The sequence below is a fragment of the Entelurus aequoreus genome, linkage group LG10 (assembly GCF_033978785.1).
Source record: "Entelurus aequoreus isolate RoL-2023_Sb linkage group LG10, RoL_Eaeq_v1.1, whole genome shotgun sequence".
NCBI lineage: Eukaryota > Metazoa > Chordata > Actinopteri > Syngnathiformes > Syngnathidae > Entelurus > Entelurus aequoreus.
In genome coordinates this window covers 24,847,434-24,869,300 of record NC_084740.1, presented here as the reverse complement: position 1 = coordinate 24,869,300, position 21,867 = coordinate 24,847,434, and the positions used below count along the sequence as shown (strand labels likewise).

The following is a 21,867-nucleotide window of genomic DNA, read 5'->3' as shown; positions in this document are numbered from 1 at the left end:
GACCGATACTGATGTTGATCCAAAATGTTATTAGCACAAATCATATATATACATTTGTATCATTTCTTAGTGTGGAATGTTTAAAGAAGGCGTGATCAAGCAAAAATGCTGTCTTAAAGTAAGTTGGAGTGGCAATTGTTTTTGGCGACACATCCTGGCCACAATCATTTATTAAGTTAAGCTCATGAGACAGTAAATTGAATGATGCGGACACATTTGTTACTGGATACTTTCTAAAATGCAACTATAATTAATTTATTTTACTTGTTTATACACAAATGTGTTTACTTGGCCTCAGGCTGGACCTCCCCTTTCCCAAGAGCTCAGTCTGAGATCGACTTTTTTTTTTTAAGTCACACCCTCCAACCCCCCGTCAGTGTTCCTGTTCGGTCTCCCTGTACAATGTTTGTCTATTCTTGAATGGAATTGTGCTGAAAACCTAATTTTCCCTTGGGGATTATTAAAGTATCTATCTAGCTATTTATCTATCTGTTAGACTGCAATATTGTTCAATTAAGGACACTTCTTACATATGTCTAGCTTGTGTGCTATTGTGTGCTTAGCTGTTAGGTCCTTGTAGCCCACCATGTTTACATTTTGTAAATCCATCCATCCATCTTCTTAAGCTTATCCGAGGTTGGGTCGCAGGGGCAGCAGCCTAAGCAGGGAAGCCCAGACTTTCCTCTCTCCAGCCACTTGGTCCAGCTCCTCCCGGGGGATCCCAAGGCGCTCCCAGGCCAGCCGAGAGACATCTTCCCAACGTGCCCTGGGTCTTCCCCGTGGCCTCTTACCGGTCGGACATGCCCTAATCACCTTCCTAGGGAGGCGTTCGGGTGGCATCCTGACCAGATGCCCGAACCACCTCATCTGGCTACTCTGGTCTCGAGTTTGACCTCCTCCCGGAGCTTCTCACCCTATCTCTAAGGGAGAGCCCCGCCACCCGACGGAGGAAGCTCAGTTCGGCTGCTTGTAACCGTGATCTTGTCCTTTCGGTCATAACCCAAAGCTCATGACCATAGGTGAGGATGGGAACGTAGATCGACCGGTAAATTGAGAGCTTTGCCTTCCGGCTCAGCTCCTACTTCACCACAATGGACCGATACAGCGTCCGCATTACTGAAGACGCCGCACCTATCCACCTGTCGATCTCACGATCCACTCTTCCCTCACTCGTGAACAAGACTCCGAGGTACTTGAACTCCTCCACTTGGGGAAAGATCTCCTCCCCAACCCGGAGATGGCACTCCACCCTTTTCCGGGCGAGAACCATGGACTCTGACTTTGTTGGTGCTGATTCCCATCCCAGTCGCTTCACACTCGGCTGCGAACCGATCCAGTGAGAGCTGAAGATCCTGGCCAGATGAAGCCATCAGGACCACATCATCTGCAAAAAGCAGAGACCTAATCCTGCAGCCACCAAACCAGACACCCTTAACGCCCTGACTGCGCCAAGAAATTCTGTCCATAAAAGTTATGAATGATTGGACTAAATACAAAAACAATAGGAACCTTGTATGCTTATTGAAGGAGACTTAGATGTTAACCAGCTGTCCAACAAGTAAACACACTACAGGACTATTTATATCAGAGAATTTAGATGCAAGCTAATACAATCCGATACTTGTTTTTCTCTGCTGATATCGGGATATTGGGACCCTCCTAATATTTTGGATTTTAGTTTTGTGACCCAAATCTCCTGTAAAGAAACCAAACCAAACACAAAATAATTACAAAAAAGACAGCTATGATGATATGCTCACATTTATTGTGTGGTGACTTTTTATATACATCCATTTTTATTTATTTTATACACCTAATTTACATGATCGGGAAATAAATTAAATTTGCTAGCAATCGTCAGACTGTGACACAGCAAACGGCACAAAGCGACGTCGTGACATGATGCGACTAATGGTTTGTTTGTGTTTGTAATATATTTGAAGACACCAATAAAGGAGTTTGTGTGGTCATTGCACTGTTCCACGAGCCAGTCGCTAAAAAAAAACAACCTACAATTTAAATGTATATGTTTGTACAGTTTGGTTAATATTAATAGTGTTGTTGCGTTGAGCTAACCTGCATGTCAGACAAGTCATACAAAGTGTCTCATTGGCGTTGACTACTACTAGTGTGCTACATACAGTATAGCTTACCGACATTCACGTAAAGATCACGATAGGTCATTTCTCCTTTATAAAAACTCAATCGTGTGACAAAAAAAGTGTGTACATTTTAGTGCGTGGGAAATAAAGATAACTATTGTATGTACAACAGAACCTGCTCTTGTGGTTTTTCCATCTAAACATTCTACTGCTAGTTTAGGATTAGAAACACCGACAACAAGAGTGACATGCGAGGCCCCTCCCCCCTCCGACCACACACACACGCGCACACACACACAAAGAGAAGATGCAGAATACACTGACGGTTCCTCACACTAAACATGCATTCTACAGTACTACAGAGCAGGTTGTGTGTGTTGGAGTGTGTTTAAAACCCAGAGTTTGTGCGTCTTTACATTTCTAACACTACATGACAATTGTCGGCTTGACTCCATTGTTGTGGCTCTCTCTCATTAATGACGTGATTATTGCACGCGAGCACTGAACTTGCAAATGTTCATGCAGAATGAACGAGAAGAAAACAACGCACCATGTGACGGTAAACTCTTTGGAAGACTAATATACATCGTCTAGTGAGTGTGTGTGAGACGGGGTGAAGGGCGATCAAGGGTAAGTACATGGTTACGTGGCACACTACCAATGAACCTACTAATCGCTGCGTTACGCCCTAAAGCTGGGCATAGACTGCAGAATTGTCGTTTTTAACTGCAAAAAATTAGCCAGTGTACTACTTGGCTGCAACCAAGAGAGGCGCTGATGAGTATGCAGGGACTAGTTTGCTGTCCAACCAAGGAAGCAAAATGACGTCAGCTATGGGGAGTGGCGCCACATCCACCGCGTTATGGTGACATTCACTGTCAATGCAGCATTAAAACAGGAGTTCTGAACATTCAGAGGGAACACTCTTGCTGTTGTTGCACTTGTCGATGGCAGAAATGTTCCTATCGAAGAGTTTCCACATGTCAATAAGTCATTAAGAGGACATTATGAAGACAACAACAGTACTGTATAGCAGAAAAATTAGATACAATCGCAAACGAGCATGTTTTGTGCGGTGATGAAAAAGGTTGTTCGGGGTTTGGGTAATCCTGTCAAAACTCTGACCAAACCCTGGAAACGTTAGAAACTACAACATGGCTAACTACACCTACTGCAGTTTGAATTTCTTTTAGAGTTGCCCAGTGTATGCCCTGCTTTAAGGAGATACGCATGTTTCCACCAAGTGGTACAAAAAAAAGCAAACGCAACCCAGATAAGGGCTTATTGTTCCAAAGTGTGCCTAAGCGAGCTGAACTGTACTTGGTGGTGGAAGTGTGGCCTTACAGACAAGTAGTCATGTGACGAGCGACGCCATTACAGTACCTTTTTTCGACAATAGGAGTAGGAGTGTTAGGGTCTATCATTCTAGCATGTAAATTATCTTACATTCCAACATTCTACACCTTGTTTCTGTTAAAACACAAAAATCGTTAAGAACCACATAAAAGAATCCCGGCTACGAACAGAAGAGCAATGCCAGAATTTCATCGATTAAGAGGGGAGAGTTAAAAATAATGCCGAGAATAATAATTATGATAAAAAAATACGGGGGAGATAAAATCTCCAAGTGGTCGCACTTTATCCCTGCAATTTACTCCACGACAGGACGGGACGCGTGTGAGGCGCAACAGGAGGATGAGAGAGGACGTGAGTGACGTGGAGATGTCTGCGTGGACCTTCATGGGGACTGGGAGCCCGACCTGTAGCTCTTGAAGCTGCCCAGCAGACTCTGCACGCCCTTCCTGACCCGGCGAGCCACCGAGTCGGCGGGAGGGGTGGGCAGGCAGGAGGCCAGGCTGGGAGGACGGGCGTCCAGACATTTCTGGTAGCGGAGCTTGGGGGGAAAAAAAACAGGAAACGTAGGGCATGTAAATAAAGATTAGGTATGAATTATGCAGTGTGGGTACAATGCTTTTATGCTACCTACTCTCATGCATTACAACGAGGGATGGGTACACTTCACATTTGAACTGATACCTGGTAATCAATACATGTGCCAATATTCGGTTCTTCTGTGTATGTTCATGAATGTTAATTTGTTTACTGATAAAATATAATTCCTTGATTTAAAATTTAACAGTGACATGATAATCATACCTGTGCTTTCCAGTTGGTATATCTTTATTTATTACACTTCTGAGTCTTATTTGCAAGAATTATATAGTAGACTTTGCATGCAGTTACAATTCCAAGACGTTAGATGGCAGTAGTGTATAGACTACGATGTGTTGCCTAATCAGCAAGTAGTCTTTGCCATTAAGCTCAATCTAGTCTTTTGTGGCACTCTAAAAGTGTTTATACTATAGATATTGTACTTATTACACACATATTATCTTAGTTGTAGTTTTCATTGCCAAATGTAAAAGTGTTGAAATCACCATGTAAAATAGCTATTGCTAATAAGTAGCATGTCTATGGCGAATCCTATGTACCGGTATATTAACATCGAGCTAGTGCATTTTGAAAAGGTTTGTTGTTTAAGCCAATTCAAGCAATATATTAGTCAGCTTCCTAATTGGTGTATATTAATCTTACAGCTATGTGGTCCTATTAAGGGCGATTTTGGTATTCACATGATTTGTACACATGTCTATATTCCTCATAATTTTCTTAATAAATTCATTTTATATGAACTTTAGACATGTAATTAAGAGTATTAATGTTTAACAATTTGACAGGCAATTAAAAAAAAATTTGATTTCTGGGAATCATTTGCAACTTGTGTTAACGATTCCTGTCGGCGCGCGTGCCCTCACCAGGCACAGCGTGGATGCGGCACAAAAGTTGGAGAGTTGTTCACGAAAAAAGATGACAACAGGGCAACTTGCAATACTTGCAAAGTAGATATTTCATCAAAGACAGGAAAAACTACACAAATTGTGAAAACTTTGAATGAATGACACGTTTTCGATTCTGTCGGAGCCGGAAGTGAATCTTCACCAGCAGCAACAGCGGCGATGTACCAATGATTGTCACACACACACTAGGTGTGGCGAAATTATTCTCTGCATTTGACCCATCACCCTTGATCACCCCCTGGGAGGTGAGGGGAGCAGTGGGCAGCAGCGGTGGCCGCGCCCGGGAATCATTTTTGGTGATTTAACCCCCAATTCCAACCCTTAATGCTAAGTGCCAAGCAGGGAGGTAATGGGTCCCATTTTTATAGTCTTTGGTATGACTCGGTAACATGTTAGCTCCTCATTGTAAAGCTGTTATTATTAACTGCAAATATGAAATTAATACTTATCATGCAAATTGTGTCAAAAAAGTGTCTGACTGGCAGGCTGCACTCCTTCTGTCTGAGAAATGTTCTCAACCCCTCCTTCTGTCTGAGAATTGTTCTCCAAACCGGAGACACCGTAATAGGGCTTGAAAAGTGTGACGTGGAAACGCATTACATTGTTGGTCCTGCTGGCTTCTGACTCGCTTATTTACATGGCCGAATGAAGACTCTGTACTTAAGTTTTGTTTTTTTTCTTTAAAAAAGTTCAAAACATCGTGGTCATAAATGCTTTAGGAGAAAAAGGATTTGGTGAGATTTTTTTTCATTTCCAGCGTGAAAGCAAAGCCGAAAGAAGTCGGGTTATGAAGGTCACAAAGAGACGGCGAATAGCCTGGATAGCAGCCATGGAACGATTAAACATCACCTGGTACATGTTGGTGTGTTCACAGCATTTTCAGACTGTTAAGTTTGAATCGAAGCACGTTTTATTCTGTTTTACACGTAGCATTTAGTAATAAGCTGTTAGCGTTAGCCAATCACACTACTGGCGAGTTTACAAATAATGTACAGTATTTTAGAAATAAAGCATGTCGTCTGTTAACTTTTAGTCTTGGGTAAGCACAACAATGAATGAGTACCGGTACTATTTTCGGAGCAGTAGCGCAGTGATCAAAGTATTTAAAAGTAACATTGGGCTTGTTTTTTCAGGGAACTCTGTCAACGAAACCCACGCATCTTGAACACGTAAGAGATGAAAGCCGTATATTCTGCGCATTTTGAACAAAGAACAATGAGCCTTAACAAACTTTGCATTCTGAAATTCCTCACCAGAATTAAATCTGACTCCGTAGACAAAGTTTAGCGGCACCTTTACTTCATTCAAAGCTCTCGTCCATCGGACGTGCTAATAGCTTTTATGAGTCAATTCCACCATTTTCTCTTATTTTATCCTTTATTTGTCTTGGTACTTTCGTTTGGTTTTTATTTTATTTCGTACAATCCATTTTAATCCAGTTTGTTGCGAACTTTCACATTGTAAACAAAGCCTTTGTCCAAAGAGTATGGCTACCCAGCCCCACAATGCATTACAAAATCACGTCACGTGGCCATTTTAGCCTTATTAGTCAGAAAAATCTCTTGTCATTTTGATGAGAACAGATATGTTATTATTTCTGTGAAATAATAGTTATTGTTTATAGCTGGTGGTTGCAGAATTGCACAATGCAGTTATTAGACCTGACTTGCTTATATTTGTCCCTAGCTGACATAGTTTTACTTTTGAGCGGACAGCTCATATATTATTTTAAAAATAATAATTGTATGTAATAATTTGGCTTTTTGTACAATAGACTGATAATTTTACTATACTAAAAATGTTTGTTTTTTCTGGGGAACCCTGGGCCCTGACTACGGTTGTCGGCATCTTGAATTTGAACATGTATATTCCTTCTAAACAAAATAAAGTTAAAGCTAATCAACTTGATTGTTACCCCTTTATCCTAATGAGAATCGACAAGAGAGCCAATTGGCCGAATCCTTAAGCATAATCAAAAATGGAATTGTAATAATCTGAACAATTCCTATCCCTAGTCTTGAATTGGCAAATGCGGGTTTCAGGTTGAGACATTTTAAAACCTCTGCATTAGTTGCTCCACCTAGTGGTGATGAGGTACATTGCAGTTTAAACAACTCCCATCTCTTCAATAATAATATTTTCATTATTCCTGAAAAGGTAAGGAGGATTAAGTATAATACAAATCTAGAGCCTCACCATGCATGCAGCCTGCACGGCTTCGCTCAGACTGGCTGCGTTGGGCTCGCACCAAAACTTGTGACAGGTGAACTCTCTGGGACCGTCGGCCATGATGAAGGCGAAGGTGCGCACGTCCTTGCCCACGCCCATGAAAGACAAGAAGCGCACCCTGCACTCCGACAGCACCTCTTCGGTCTGGGCGTTAAAAAACATGTGTGTTATAAGTAAATAAATAAAGAATGTGTGCATCATCTTAACATTACCTGTTTAGCAAGTATTGTGAGAGTGGCAGGCGCCACGTTCACAGAAACGGGTGTCCATTCGGTTTTGTCTTTGCCCCTTGTGGCTACCTCTAGAACATCATTGATCAAATCAATACCTGAGGAATATTTTAGAATATATTCAGAAGCCCATCAATCACAATACAAATGCCAAATTCACGACATGAGTGTTTTCTTACCCACGGGCTTTGCAACAGGCTCGCTGCCAAGGTAATAAACATGGAAGCACTGGAAAAGTTCATTTTTAGGAGCTGGAAACTCTGGCGGGAAATAGAGAAGCATTTAGGGGTGAATTCCTTCTTTAACAAAAAACTCTTAAAATAAGCTTTATTTACCTTCAGGGATGCCAAAAGGTTTACCCGCGTCAGAATTCAGATGACTAACACCCAGCCTGGATGCCTTTCGTTCCATCATTATCTGGTATTCAAGAGATAAAGACGTTTTTGAATATGAATTCGATGTGGTGAGTTGAGAATACATCGGCAGCGTGACGAGGCTAACCTTGGAGCACATCTCGTGCAAAGTGGTGGCGATGTTCTTAGCGGGCGAGTCACAGCGGAACACGTGACACTTCAGGACCTGCGTCAGGTTGTCTCGGGCCACGTAGGCAAAGTCTCTGCAGGAGAGACGGCACAGTTAGCAAGAGCTACAACACTAGTGTGTGAGACAGTCAGCGGTGAAGTACAGTGGCACCTCGGTTTTTTTGTAAGTCCCTTTTGCTGTATAGTTCGCTTTTCAACAAAAACTTTCTCTAAAATATTGCCCTGTTTATTATACGTTTGTTAGCATGCGCATCATCCCACAGTGTTCAAACAAAGAACCACATGCATTGGGGACTCAGTCTCTTTGTTTTCTTTATTGAGTATGACTGCAAAATGATGCATCATGAGGACAAAAAAAGTATCAGCTCTTAGATGAAGATGGTGAGAAACACTAATGACTTCAAGAAAGAGCAAAATATGAAGGTAGTGATCGTGTAGTTCTTCCCTTCCTTCCTCCCTCTCCACTAATCGTCATCTTTGCTAAAAAGAGTATGTCAAATGCTAAATTATATATTTAGTTAATCACTTATATGCATTTCTGCATTGTTTTCTGCATGTAAAACTACAATTATTCTCTATAAGTGTGTTTTGTGTTAGTATCGTTGGGTGTCTGGAACAGATTCATCTGATTTTCCTGATGATTTCTTATGAGAAAAAAATGCTTCAGCTTTCGTACGATTGACCTTTTGGTACGGATTACTGAGGAAAAGAGAAGAACCACTGTAGATATAAACACACAACACGACACTTTAGAAAAACTTGACAAGGATAACAATAAATTCCAGTGTACCTTTCCCTGTTCATGTTGAAAAAAGCAGCATGGAAAAAAAAGGACAAGAGTGTTAGAACAATGTGAGGCAGACAAGCAGCAGTTCAGATGGATGCAGTACCACGTAAAGTCCAGCAGAGGGCCTCAGCGTGCACTAACAGGCCAAAGCAAGATCAGAAGGACTCAACTGAAACCTCCCTTTAAATACCGCTACAAGTATAGTTTAAATTAAAAGAAACTAACTTTTATAGTTTTAATAACAAATGTAACTGTAATGTAAAGGATGTCAAATGAAGAGTTAATGTTAAAACTGTCCTGAGATTGGTGGATTATGTCGTGTTTGTTGGAAAACTGACCTGCCGTTGTCTCTGCCGACGCCCCATACACGGATGCTGCCGATAGGCTGCGTGTGGAGCAGTGTCTGGCCCAGTGGATCGATCAAGTTCATTGTGTCGTTCTCCAGCACCATCAGCATGTCTTTACCCTGCAAGAAAACACACACAGGTTAGCTCACAATACATATCAATTAAACTAACAGCAGATTATATAGGATGAAGCGCACCTCTCCCCAAATTCCAGCAGTGTCGTGCAGGTTGTGTTTGTGGTAGGAGAGCTGCCTGATGCAGTTATTGACCGCCACGCTGCTTTTGCCCGGCGCCATGTCCTCCTCTGACATCTCCACCCAGCCCAGAGAACGCACTGCAAAATACTGACAGTGCACAGGCAAGATCAAACAACAGGAAGATGGGGGGAAAAAAAGGCAAATATAGCTGACTTTTCTCTGGGTGTACTTCTATTCAGACATGAAACATATAAATAACTACCGCCACCACTACCACTACTGTGCATACCAAAGGAAAGTGCAATATTCAATTTATGTTTACACCCATGTTTACTCCACGTGCAATATGTATATATCCATGCAATATGTTTATATCCATGCTTAACCCAATGTGTATATTGATGCCCAGATGACATACTGGTTATTTTTATATTCCACAACTATGTACAATGTCTATTTAATGTCTCATTGGGGTTTTCATAGTGTTTTAGAATTGTATTGCATCTCGGGTGTTGCATTTCAATGTGTACAATGACAATAAAGATAATTAATTCATCAAACAATACCTTGCTTTCTAAATCGGTGCAGAGTGGAACAAGTTTATCTTCCTCTTCAGAATGGGTGCAGTTGTAGCTGCAAAGTGAGGGCGCAGAAAGGGCCGTTAGCAACTGGACGTGTGAACAGACAACAGCCCAACGTAAAGAAATAACTTCAGCGGGAAATACTTGAGGTTGATGGAAGCGTAGCGCAAAGTGGCGCCCTCAAACTCTCTCAGGCTCTGGTCGGACGTGACTTCGCCTTCCTCCTGAAGACATACAAACATGCAAGACTTCAGATATTTACTTATTTCAAAGAACCTGATTACTGGGTGTAAAATGGAATGTCTGGCAATGATTAACCACCCTGGCAGTTATGGGAGTTAAGATCATTAGTAATTGTTATTGCTTTGATTAAAGTTTGCAGTTTACCTTCCACAGCTGCCCGTCAGCAGCTCCTTCGTCCGTTGTGGAGAACTGAGCCCAGGATTCCTGGAAAATGTCACATTTGACATTAACGTTTACAGCCCGACATGGCGTGAAACATAGATTGATGTGTTAGAGCTAAAACCAGGCAGCTCAAAGCCATGCTGTTTCATGTATAAACACTAGGGCTGGGTATCATAGCCAATTTCCCTCATCCAATCCATTTCCCATCTAATAATCTTAAATCCATTAATCACGACTCAATCCACGCCTTAATATTGAAAATGTGTCAAATCGGTTGCAAAATAATTTGGACAGTGTAAAATGTATTAAAAGTCTCAAAATGGCAATTTTGAAATAAGAAAGGAATTGCAACTCAAAATCTACTTTTATTGCAGCTAGGGATATAACATTACCGTAATTTCCGGACTATAAGCCGCACCTGACTATAAGCCGCACCAGCTAAATTTAGGGGAAAATACAGATTGCTCCATATATAAGCCGCACCCGACTATAAGCCGCAGGGTTTTGATGTGTAATTACCTTAGTATATAGGGGTTCCTGCTACCACGGAGGGGATTGTCGGGACAGAGATGACTGTTTGGGAACGCAAAGCGTCCCATTTATTAACAATAAATCTTTCAATCATTCAATCAAACTTTCACATCTTTGACATGGCGAACAGCATTCGTGCAGAGTACAAATAATACAACGGTGCAAAGTAATACAAAGTGCTCGCCTGTACGTTATCAAAATAACCAGCCTACCGGTATATGAAAAGTCAGTCTTTAATCATTGTGTCATCGTCTTCCTCCTGCGTACTAAAACCACCGAAATCCTCTTCGTCGGTGTCTGAGAAGAACAGGCCGTAAATAAGCCGCACCCTTGTATAAGCCGCAGGGACCAGAACGAGGGGAAAAAGTAGCGGCTTATAGTCCGGAAATTACGGTATATGAAAATTTAATGTCACACTTATTCTGACGAAAATCATCATTTACGGTACAGATAAGAATGAAATGTCGTTGCATTAGCTCATGGTAGTGCAGGATAAAAGAGCAATAAGGTGCAGATATAAATAAATAGATCACTGTACAGATAAATATATTGCACTTTTGCATATGCATCTACGGGCGGTATAGCTCGGTTGGTAGAGTGGCCGTGCCAGCAACTTAAGGGTTCCAGGTTCGATCCTCGCTTCCGCCATCCTAGTCACTGCCCTTGTGTCCTTGGGCAAGACACTTTACCCATCTGCTCCCAGTGCCACCCACACTGGTTTAAATGTAACTTAAATATTGGGTTTCACTATGTAAACCCCTTTGAGTCACTAGAGAAAAGCGCTATATAAACAGAATTCACTTAATTTACTTCGCTTATGGATGTATGTTGTATTGTCTTAAAATTCCAGCGAGTTAATCCATTTATGGAGGGAATTGAGAGGATTATTATGATGCGTTCAAGAGTCTCATGGCCTGAGGGAAGAAGCTGTTACAGAACCTGGAGGTTCTGCTACAGAGGCTGTGGAACCTCTTTTTAGAGTCCAGCAGTGAAAACAGTCCTTGGTGAGGGTGGGAGGAGTCTCTGCAGATTTTCTAAGCCCTGGTCAGGCAGCGGCTTTTTGCAATCTCCTGGATAGGAGGAAGAGGAGTCCTGATGATCATTTCCGCTGTCCTCACCACTCTCTGCAGAGACTTCCAGTCTGAGGCACTGCAGGCTCCAGTCCAGACAGAGATGCAGTTGGTCAGTAGGTTCTCTATAGTGCCTCTGTAGAATGTGGTGAGGGAGCTGTGCTCTTTTCATCCGACGCAAAAAGTGCATGCGTTGCTGAGCTCTTTTTACAAGAGTGTAGGGACCAGGTCATATTTTCAGTTATCTGCACCCCCAGGAACTTGGTGCTGCTTACGATCTCCACTTCTGTGCAGTTGATGAAGAGTGGAGCATGGCTGGACTGGTGCCTCCTGAAGTCAACGATGATCTCCTTGGTCTTGTCGACATTCAGGACCAGGTTGTTGGCTCTGCACCAGTCAACCAGATGTTTCACCTCCTCCCTGTAGTCCATGTTATTATTTTCACGGATGAGGCCCACTATTGTTGTGTCGTCTGCATAATTCACAATGTGGTTAGTAGTGGACCTTGCGCAGCAGTCATGGGTCATCAATGTGAACAGCAGCGGACTCAGGATGCAGCCCTGGGGGGAGCCGGTGCTCAGGGAGATGGCACTGGAGGTGTTGTCGCCCACTCTCACAGACTGGGGTCTGTCTGTGAGGAAGTTAAGCAGCCAGTTGCATAGGGGGGTACTGAATCCAAGGGGGGCCAGTTTGCTCACCAAGTGCTGCGGGATGATGGTGTTAAATGCTGAGGCAAAGTCCAGAAACAACATCCGCATACGTGTGTCCTTTCCTTCCAGGTGTTCTAAGCTCAGGTGGAGTGCAGAGGAGATGGCGTCTTCTGTGGAGCGGTTAGGGCGATAAGCAAACTGGTATGGCTCAAATGTGGGAGGAAGTCTGGAGACAATGTATTCCTTTACCAGCCTCTCAAAGCACTTCATTATGATGGGGGTGAGTGCATCATTGAGGGAGGAGATTGTAGATTGAGGGAGGAGATTGTGGATTGTTTAGGTACTGGGATGATTGTGGCAGTCTTAAAACATGATGGTACCACAGCCTGGGTCAGCGAGGTGTTGAAGATGTCAGTGAGAACCCCAGCCAGCTGGTCTACACATCCCTTTAGCACCCTGCCAGGGAATATCATCAGGTCCCGCTGCTTTCCGGGTGTTCACTCTCATCAGGGTTCTCCGGACATCTGCTGTGTCCAGGTTGAGCGGCTGCTCATCAGGGCGAGGGATGGATTTCCTCGCCGTAGTGGTGTTAAGTGCCTCAAATCTCACAAAGTGGTTGTTGAGGTCATTCAGAAAGCTGATGCTGTTGTCACAGGGACGTGATGACATGTATGCCCTGCCACATTCGTCTAGTGTTTGCGGGGTTCTCGAAGAAGTCCTGCATCTTTCTGACTGTGAGCACGCTTTGCACCCCTAATGGCACGGTACAGGTTAGCTATGGTTGTTTTAAGTGCCACCATGTCGCTAGATTAAAAATCGTTATTCCGAGCCTTAAGCATTGCACGTACCTCACAGTTCATCCAGGGTTTCTCCTTGGCCTGTGTGGGGATGTTCTTGATTACACTGACATCCTCCATTCACTTCTGAATGTATGCGGACACAGACTCTGCATACTCCTCTACACATGTGTGATGATTTTCGTCTGTCCTAGTCTGTGCTTTCGAAGCAGTCTTGTAATTCTTCCATTGCTCCCTCTGGCCAGGTCCTCACCTGCTTGCATTCTGATCAGCAGAGGCTTGTATGCAGGAATTAGCATCACAGAGAGATGGTCTGAGGAGCCGAGGTGGGGGCGGGATGCAGCTTTGAATGCCAGCTTGATGTTGCTGTAACCATTTCTAACTTGCTTCCAACCCTGGTTGCAAAATTCACATACTGATGGAAATGAGGGAACACAGTTTTCATGTTAGCTTGATTAAAGTCCCCTGCCACGATGAAAACTCCCTCTGGATGTGTAGATTGTAGTCCATTGATAGAGCAGTACAAAGCATTCAACGCTTCTTTGGTGTTGCCACTGGGAGGAATGTACATGGCTGTGAAGATCATAGCACTGAATTCCCAGGTAAATAAAATGGCCTGCATTTTATAGTTAATAGTTCTACATCGGGAGAGCAGTGACATGAGACTATCTTCCCATTGTTGCACCATTTGTTGTTAGTGTATATCCAAACACCGCCGCCTCGGAATTTACCGGTGAGAGTGCTGCTCCTGTCCGACCAAAACATTGTTAGTCCCTCGATGCTAACTGCCTCATCCGGAACGGATGGTTTCAGCCACGTTTCTGTGAGAAATATGGCGCAGCAGTCCCTCATCTCCTGTCTTGCATTTAAATCCAGCTTCAGGTAGTCCAGTTTGTTCTCCAGGGAGCGGACATTTGAAAGCAGAATGGAAGGAAGCGCTGTTCTGTGAGGATTAGCTTTTAGCTTTGTTGTTAGCCCCGCTCGGCATCGCTTACGTCTCCTCCGTCGACGGTCCCCGCTAGCACTTGGCTCCGCTGCTTCACAGGCCGGTGGATGTAGCCGGCGTAGAATTCCCATGCTACCGATGAGGTCCAGCTTATACGCATCTTTTAGTCTAAAACTGTTCGATTTATTTACATCTAAAATTATCTGGCGGTTGTATGTTACTATGGAGTGACTACGCTAGAAGTTAACTTTGACATTTTCAGAATTTACCGATATATTTGCCAAAAGAGTTCCATTACTACCACGAGCCTCTGCAGCCGCAACAAGCAGGACGCAGCTATCTATCATCTCTGTTTAGTATTCCTCTCAGTATAAAACGATCACTCTGTCCTAAGAGAGCAAACCTTGAAGGTTCAATGCGCGCAATTTAATATCTTAGTTGCTTAGAGAGCAATGTGTTCATTATAGAAGTTTAGATTGGGTTATGTTGTTTCTTAATAGGAAAATACATTAATGTTGTTTGTTTTCATGTTAGCATTTAAGCTAGCAAGCGGGCGCCAGTCTGTCAAAGAGCAGTTGTCAATCAATTTTTTCAATCATTTTAATTTAAATCGGAGTTTTACTGCAGTCATCATTAATACCATTTATCATTACATCCTAAATTGCAACATTCTATTACTACCAATTGCATTTAAATATTATTTCTTTAGGTGCAAAACAACAAATACAGTATGTAAGGCATTCTTCTCTGAGTCTTATTTTATTCGCGCAGTCAACGTAACGCAGTCAACGTAACGCAGTAACGTGCAACATTTTTATTGTGAAGGCTGGAAATGTGTCCTTGTTTCTCAAGGCCCATTTGACCACGGTCCTGCAGGCAATTGATATTATTCCTTGCGAATCTGTATTGAACAATTTAAAAGATATTGATCAATTATCGATCATTATTTTACCAAGCCCTAGTAAACAGCATAGTTGGTCTGGAATCTGATATGAAACAGGATTTGGGTTAAGTGATATTCTAGGAGGGAACACAAACAATACATTCTAATTTCTACCGATTTGAAGACAATCTATCACCAATGGAGATGATAGAATTTAGAAAAATGTGTTCAAGTGCCAAACTGTTTCATCATACAACCCATTTTGACTGTACAGGCGATGATTAATTAACAAATTTCCATCATTAACATTAAAGGGTCAAAACGACAATTTGCGTATTTTCTAACAATGTCAAACAAGCGTAATAAAAAGGTTAACCACTGGTAAAATGTCAAAGCGGTTGACTAATTCAGAATGTTGTGCATAGGATAGACTGGAATTAGAAGTACTCTGTTCCAGTGTCAAACTGTTGCCGGTATATAACCTTTTAACTGCACTGGCAATGTTTTGTTTGGCTAACATTTTAACATTCTTAACTGCCATAAAAGTGTGAAAAAAACGCAACAATATTCTTACTTAACAAAAGCTATAGAACGAAGACAGCACCTTTTCATCTTGACGTTTAACCTTTCTTATTGCCACTCGGGTGCAAAAAAACGACAAGTACTATTAAAGGGAAAACGTTTTCTTAACTTGACAAATTACTGCTTTAAAAGGTGAGTTAACTTTTTGTGTATGTTCTTCACTTAACAAACCTTTCCCTACTTTTGAAAAAATGTCTAAAAAAAAAGCCTTAGAAAAATCTATTTTGGTGTTAAATTTAGCAACAACAAGGTCTGGCAGAGTAACAGCCTGCATGACCAAAATTCATGCAACTAATTAAATTTGTATAGAGGGTCCACGGTAATATTATTTAAATAATATTAAATCTTGATCCTCTCACCTCAGGCTCCTCGCAAGGCGTTGTCTCTAGGGACATGGTGGAGGACAACATGGAGTCTTCCACATGCCCCAGCGGGGAAGGGGGCTCCCACTGGGTGGTGCCCGTAGGGATGTGCCAGTAGTAGGTGCCCGACGTATCTCGCACCCTCATCCAGCCGGCAGGGAGGTCTGTGTCTGTCTCAAAGGCGCTGGAGTCCCAGAAGGTCTCTGAGAGGAGAAATTGGGCCCACTTTACTCCCCGTAGTATTGTGTATTGTGTAGGGCTGAACTGTATCACGATATAAGTGTTTTATATCTGTTTAAAATCGATATTATTTCATATTTTTTATGACCTAAACTAAAACAATATATCTAATGTAAACATTTGTATTCAAAATGTAACCTTCCTCTGATTATTACCCCCGTAGGGATCAGGTGAAAGGAAAGGTAAACACTCAAACAATGTAAACAAAATTCTAAAATAACATTAAACACTTCTTAAAACTAAGGTGCAAAAATAAGGAATTTGTTAGAAAATGTATTAAAGTCTAAAAAAATAGTGCAAAGTGTGAAAATGTAAACGTAGAGAAACCTGAGCAGAACTATTTTCTGCAGGTTTAGTGCCGGCTGTGGTCAAGGGTGTGGTATTACTGATTACAAGCACCTTGGTCTGACTATGGTCCGTTTTAAATAAGTCCAAAAACTGCCATACTGTCTAGGTGACTTTTCCTTTTTTATAGACAACTTTTTCACTCTCTGCAGTCATTTTTAGTTTATTTTCTCACACCATGCACAGAATCAACTGCGAGACAACAAGATTATGCAACCAAACATGATAGTTGATACTGTGTTGATACGTGTCACTCCCACTGATCAGTGATAATGTCCTGCGTTGCTTGGCTTCCAGAAAACAAATTCCTTTGTTCATGCAACCAAACTTGCTTTGCAACCTCCGGTTTCTTCCGATGGAAAAAAATATATACACTACCGTTCAAAAGTTTGGGGTCACCCAAACAATTTTGTGGAATAGCCTTCATTTCTAAGAACAAGAATAGACTGTCGAGTTTCAAATGAAAGTTCTCTTTTTCTGGCCATTTTGAGCGTTTAATTGACCCCACAAATGTGATGCTCCAGAAACTCAATCTGCTCAAAGGAAGGTCAGTTTTGTAGCTTCTGTAACGAGCTAAACGGTTTTCAGATGTGTGAACATGATTGCACAAGGGTTTTCTAATCATCAATTAGCCTTCTGAGCCAATGAGCAAACACATTGTACCATTAGAACACTGGAGTGATAGTTTCTGGAAATGGGCCTCTATACACCTATGTAGATATTGCTCCAAAAACCAGACATTTGCAGCTAGAATAGTCATTTACCACATTAGCAATGTATAGAGTGTATTTCTTTAAAGTTAAGACTAGTTTAAAGTTATCTTCATTGAAAAGTCCAGTGCTTTTCCTTCAAAAATAAGGACATTTCAATGTGACCCCAAACCTTTGAACGGTAGTGTATATTCAACGTTTTATCGAACACACTTCTTATTGATATCGATTACGTGTCTATCGTGATAAAAATCAATATCGTTTTATCGCCAAGCTTTAGTAGTGCAACACAACAAACGTGTGTTTACCTCTGTTTCCGTTGGGAGAAGTGTCCGAGGTGTTATCCTGAGAAACAGCAGGCCAGTTGGATTCTTCATCGCTAGGCGTCCCGTTCATGTTGGCAAACAGGAGGCATGCATTCCCGCCCGTGTCGCCGCCCTCTCCCTGGGCCTCTTCAGCCCCTTCATCCCCTCCAGCAGACGTCTCCTCTTCTTCCTCGGACTTCTCTCCTTTCTCCTCCTCTTCCCTCTCCTTCTCCTTGTCCTCCAGGCTGTGGATGACCAGGGGCTCAATGAGGATGTTTTTGTCTTCCTCCTGAATCAGGCCAGGGGTCGTGGCTATTTTAGGAGACTTGGTCTGCTCTTCGTTGCTCTGACGTTCCTCATCCTGGCCCACGAAGTCCTCCATGTTGCCATTTTGGCTGATGTTGCAGTTGTGGTCCTGCTCCGGCTGGTTCTCGCTGACTTTGCGCAGCTGGTTCTGGCCCTCCTTCAGCCACTTGGCGTTGCTGCCCGTAGACTCCTGGTCGCACCAGTCGTTCAGCTTGTTTTTTAGCTCCTCGTCGTGCTTCTGCTTGTTCGCCACCACGTAGGGCATGTCCTCGTCCTTGTGGCCACCCATGGTCACTTTCCACGTAGCTGTAAGTAAACATAATGAGATTAGATGAACCTTAGGCCCCGTTTTACACTGCACACCAAATTTTTTTTGCCCTCAAGTGACACAGATCTAATTTTTTCTGCCAGTCTAAACGCTCCAAAGTGCTTTAAAAATGATCTTTTGGCATCATATTCAGGCTGGGGTTGTCCTGATACCAATATTTTGGTACCGGTACCAAAATGTATTTCGATATTTTTCGGTACTTTTCTAAATAAAGGGGACCACAAAAATGGCATTATTGGCTTTATTTTAACAAAACATCTTACGGTACATTAAACATACGTTTCTTATTGCAATCCAAGAACAATTTTGTCCTTAAATAAAATAGTAAACATACTAGAGAACTTGTCTTTTAGTAGTAAGTAAACACACAAAGTCTCCTAATTTGTCTGCTGATGTATGCAGTAACATATTGTCATTTCTCATTCTATTATTTTGTCAAAATTATGAGAGACAAGCGGTAGAAAATGTATTATTAATCTACTTATTCATTTACTGTTAATATCTGCTTACTTTCTCTTTTAACATGTTTTATCTACACTTCTGTTAAAATGTAATAATCACTTATTCTTCTGTTGTTTGATACTTTACATTAGTTTTGGATGAGACCACAAATTTGAGTATCGATCCGATACCAAGTCGTTACAGGATCATACATTGGTCATATTCAATGTCCTCATGTGTCCAGGGACGTATTTCCTGAGTTTATAAACATAATATAATTTTTTTTTTAAAGGAAAAAAGATGTTGTGATACTCAAACAATATCGATGTAATCATAGTAGTATTGACTAGATATGCTCCTGTACTTGGTATCATTACAGTGGATGTTAGGTGTAGATCTGAGTGTGTTTTATTGGAGCGCTGCAGTGTCGTCCTTCTGAATGTTTTTGTGTAACAAGACGGAGGCGCGCTCTGTGTGTGTCTGGGTGTGGGTGTGGGGAGGGGAGGTGGGGTGGGGGCGTGTCTGTGTTTACTAACAACGGAGCCGCAGTCGAGTCGAGTGTCTTAACATGGAGATATTCTCACTTCTTTTTTTTGTCGCGCACAAAGAAAAGAACATTTTAGTTAAATGTAAGTTGTGTCTTGGATCAAAGATCCAGTCTACTGCCCAAAACAACATTTCAAATCTGCCTGGTTAGGCTTTGTTTATGTCACATGTGCCTTCCTTAGGTGAAGCCAGGTTTACAGCTATGTTGTTATTATGCTGTTTGTTACTTATGTATGTTATGTTGCAGCTATTTAAAATAGTTTTGTCAATTTGTTCTGGCCTGAAATAAATTGGCCCTTTGAAACATATCTTTGTCTTTGTGTGTTGTATGTAGACCACATTGCTTAGCAGAGTTCAGTGATGCAAATGCGTGTCAAGTTGATCAACAGATTGTATTATTCTCCAGTGCAATAACAGTACTGAAATGAAGGCTAAAAGGGCATTAATGGGAGCTTTTTTTTAAAAAAAGAAGAAAGAAAAAAAGTTACTAAATAGTTACTTTTTACAGAAACGCATTACTTCTTGGTATTCTTGGTGTAAGTAACTGAGTTAGTAACTGAGTTACTTTTGAAATAAAGTAACTAGTAACTGTAACTAGTTACTGGTTTTCAGTAACCAACCCAACACTGGTGGTCATTAAATATGTACTCTGATATATGTTCTTCACAGAAAATGAGCCAAAGTCAGTGAGTCTCAGTTTGAAAAATTAATTAATTGTATCACTTTTCTTTTAATAAAAAATGAAAACGGGTCCAACAGACCCGAACACCACACAAGGGTTAGGTATTGACATTCCATCTATATTGTTTGGTCGTAAAGACAACCATTTACATAACATTTATTAGCTGAATATTATACACCATCCATCACCAGGACAAGTCGCCACCTCATACACGAACCATTAAAACCAAAGTGTCCTGAAAAAAATTGCTTATTTTGATTCTTTTACTGGACACTCAAAACAATGTGTGTATATAGTAAAGTAAATATTAGTGATATATACAAAAATCTAATAGAGATTGGGTGTTAGCATGTTAGCGGTTTAGGTCGCCAACTTTAATCGGTGTAAAATACTAATACCGACTAGATAATTGACATCAATGACAATATGCACAATATTGATTATTTAAACCATTACTGTCATCCTTTTCGGCCTTTTATTGGATTTACAGTAATCCTTCGAATCACACACGTATTTCGCCATTTGCCAACATAACATCTATAATAGATGTGGGGGGGAGAAGGTGACGCATCACGGCGGCCTTTTTTCCGCCGTTATGCAACACAAACACGCCTTCAGTGGCGCCCACACTTCGCTGGATGTCAGCTACATTTTTGGAATGCCATAGCCGCAGCTGGATGACAATAATAAATAACGGGCACCATCCACGACCATCGCCGTCCTCCATCTTGGCTAGGCTAATGCTAGCTAGATAACGTCGCCGCGGTGGAGGATTAAACGCGAGATTCTCAGTTAAAATGTAAACGAAACATTCCCACTTACCGCCGGACCCTGCTTGGTTTCGAAATATGTCGAGTGTGTGCGAGCTAACTACATGTTTCTATGTTAGAGCGAAGTGTGCCATCCGTCTGTCGATGGTGGCGGTGGTGCTCGGCTGGTGATGGAGGAGGGGGGAGCCTGGCAGCTTCGTCACCTGCTGACGTCACGGACAAGCTCAAACATGACTTTATGCATTATTTACAACACCTACAAGGGAAAATAATGTCCTTAACTACCATATTGATGGATTTATACGGTGATATGCAAAATAGGCGCGCAGTTAGTTAGTCAAAGATCGTCTATACGACAGGAATGCTCTGCTGCTTTCAAAGACCCGCAGTAAAAAGACTACTCAAAGATCAGAGGAGTGCTATGCTGTTTTTTAAAACAATATATGGCAAAAACACTATCGGACAGCTGCTTTAAAAATAAATAAAATATATATATATATATATATATATATATATATATATATATATATATATATATATATATATATATATATATATATATATATATATATATTTTTTAAAAATATGTATATATTTTTTTGTTTTTTTATTAATGATTTTCCAAAAATAACACCAGCCAAAACATATAACAAGCAGAGGAAAAGCAAAACACACAAGACACAGCAAATAAAACAAAACACCATACCCCAAAAACAAATAACAACAAACTAAGCAAAATAGATAATAATAATAATAACAATAATTCATACATTAACCATCTGACCAAAACAAGTCTATTGAATGTTGCAGTCAAGATATTTCATCCCTCTGCTTTAAGGACCTATTGCAAAAGCACCAGTCAGAGAACTACACTATGTAACTGGGATGTTCTGCAGTTTAAAAAATAACAATAATGGCAAACGTGTAAGTTAAAGGGCCTCTATATTTGATAGTAGCGCTCTGCTATTTTTAAGCAACTGCAAAAAAAAAAAGTAACAGGATTGCTGTGCTGTTTTGAGGACCTCTTCCAACATTAAAAACAATTGCAAGTCAAAGATCCTCTATGCGAAAGTGGCGCTCTTCTGGTTTTAAGGA

General features: G+C 41.4%; 1 protein-coding gene across 1 annotated transcript; it reads right to left on the bottom strand.

Annotated features, from left to right (window-relative positions):
* Positions 1–1,745: 1,745 nt before the first annotated feature.
* On the bottom strand, positions 1,746–21,097 carry apbb1 (amyloid beta (A4) precursor protein-binding, family B, member 1 (Fe65)). The gene is made up of 14 exons (XM_062060412.1): positions 20,825–21,097; positions 17,703–18,311; positions 16,097–16,302; positions 10,261–10,320; positions 10,018–10,097; positions 9,859–9,925; positions 9,293–9,439; positions 9,087–9,214; positions 7,921–8,035; positions 7,755–7,836; positions 7,599–7,679; positions 7,402–7,517; positions 7,157–7,333; positions 1,746–3,996 (listed from the first exon to the last, which is right to left on the bottom strand). Exons 2-14 carry the CDS (start codon positions 18,292–18,294, stop codon positions 3,841–3,843), a joined length of 2,007 nt encoding a protein of 668 aa, XP_061916396.1. The 5' UTR covers positions 18,295–18,311; positions 20,825–21,097; the 3' UTR covers positions 1,746–3,840.
* Between the last annotated feature and the right edge of the window lie 770 nt (positions 21,098–21,867).

Bases quoted from the DNA above. Each gene is read 5' to 3' on its own strand.
- apbb1 (XM_062060412.1), bottom strand. From the start codon at position 18,294: ATGGGTGGCCACAAGGACGAGGACATGCCCTACGTGGTGGCGAACAAG. The intron at 9,440-9,858 runs GTATTGTTTGAT...GTGCACTGTCAG, and splicing joins GCACCGATTTAGAAAGCAAG to TATTTTGCAGTGCGTTCTCT. The intron at 7,334-7,401 runs GTAATGTTAAGA...TTTAACGCCCAG, and splicing joins TCACAATACTTGCTAAACAG to ACCGAAGAGGTGCTGTCGGA.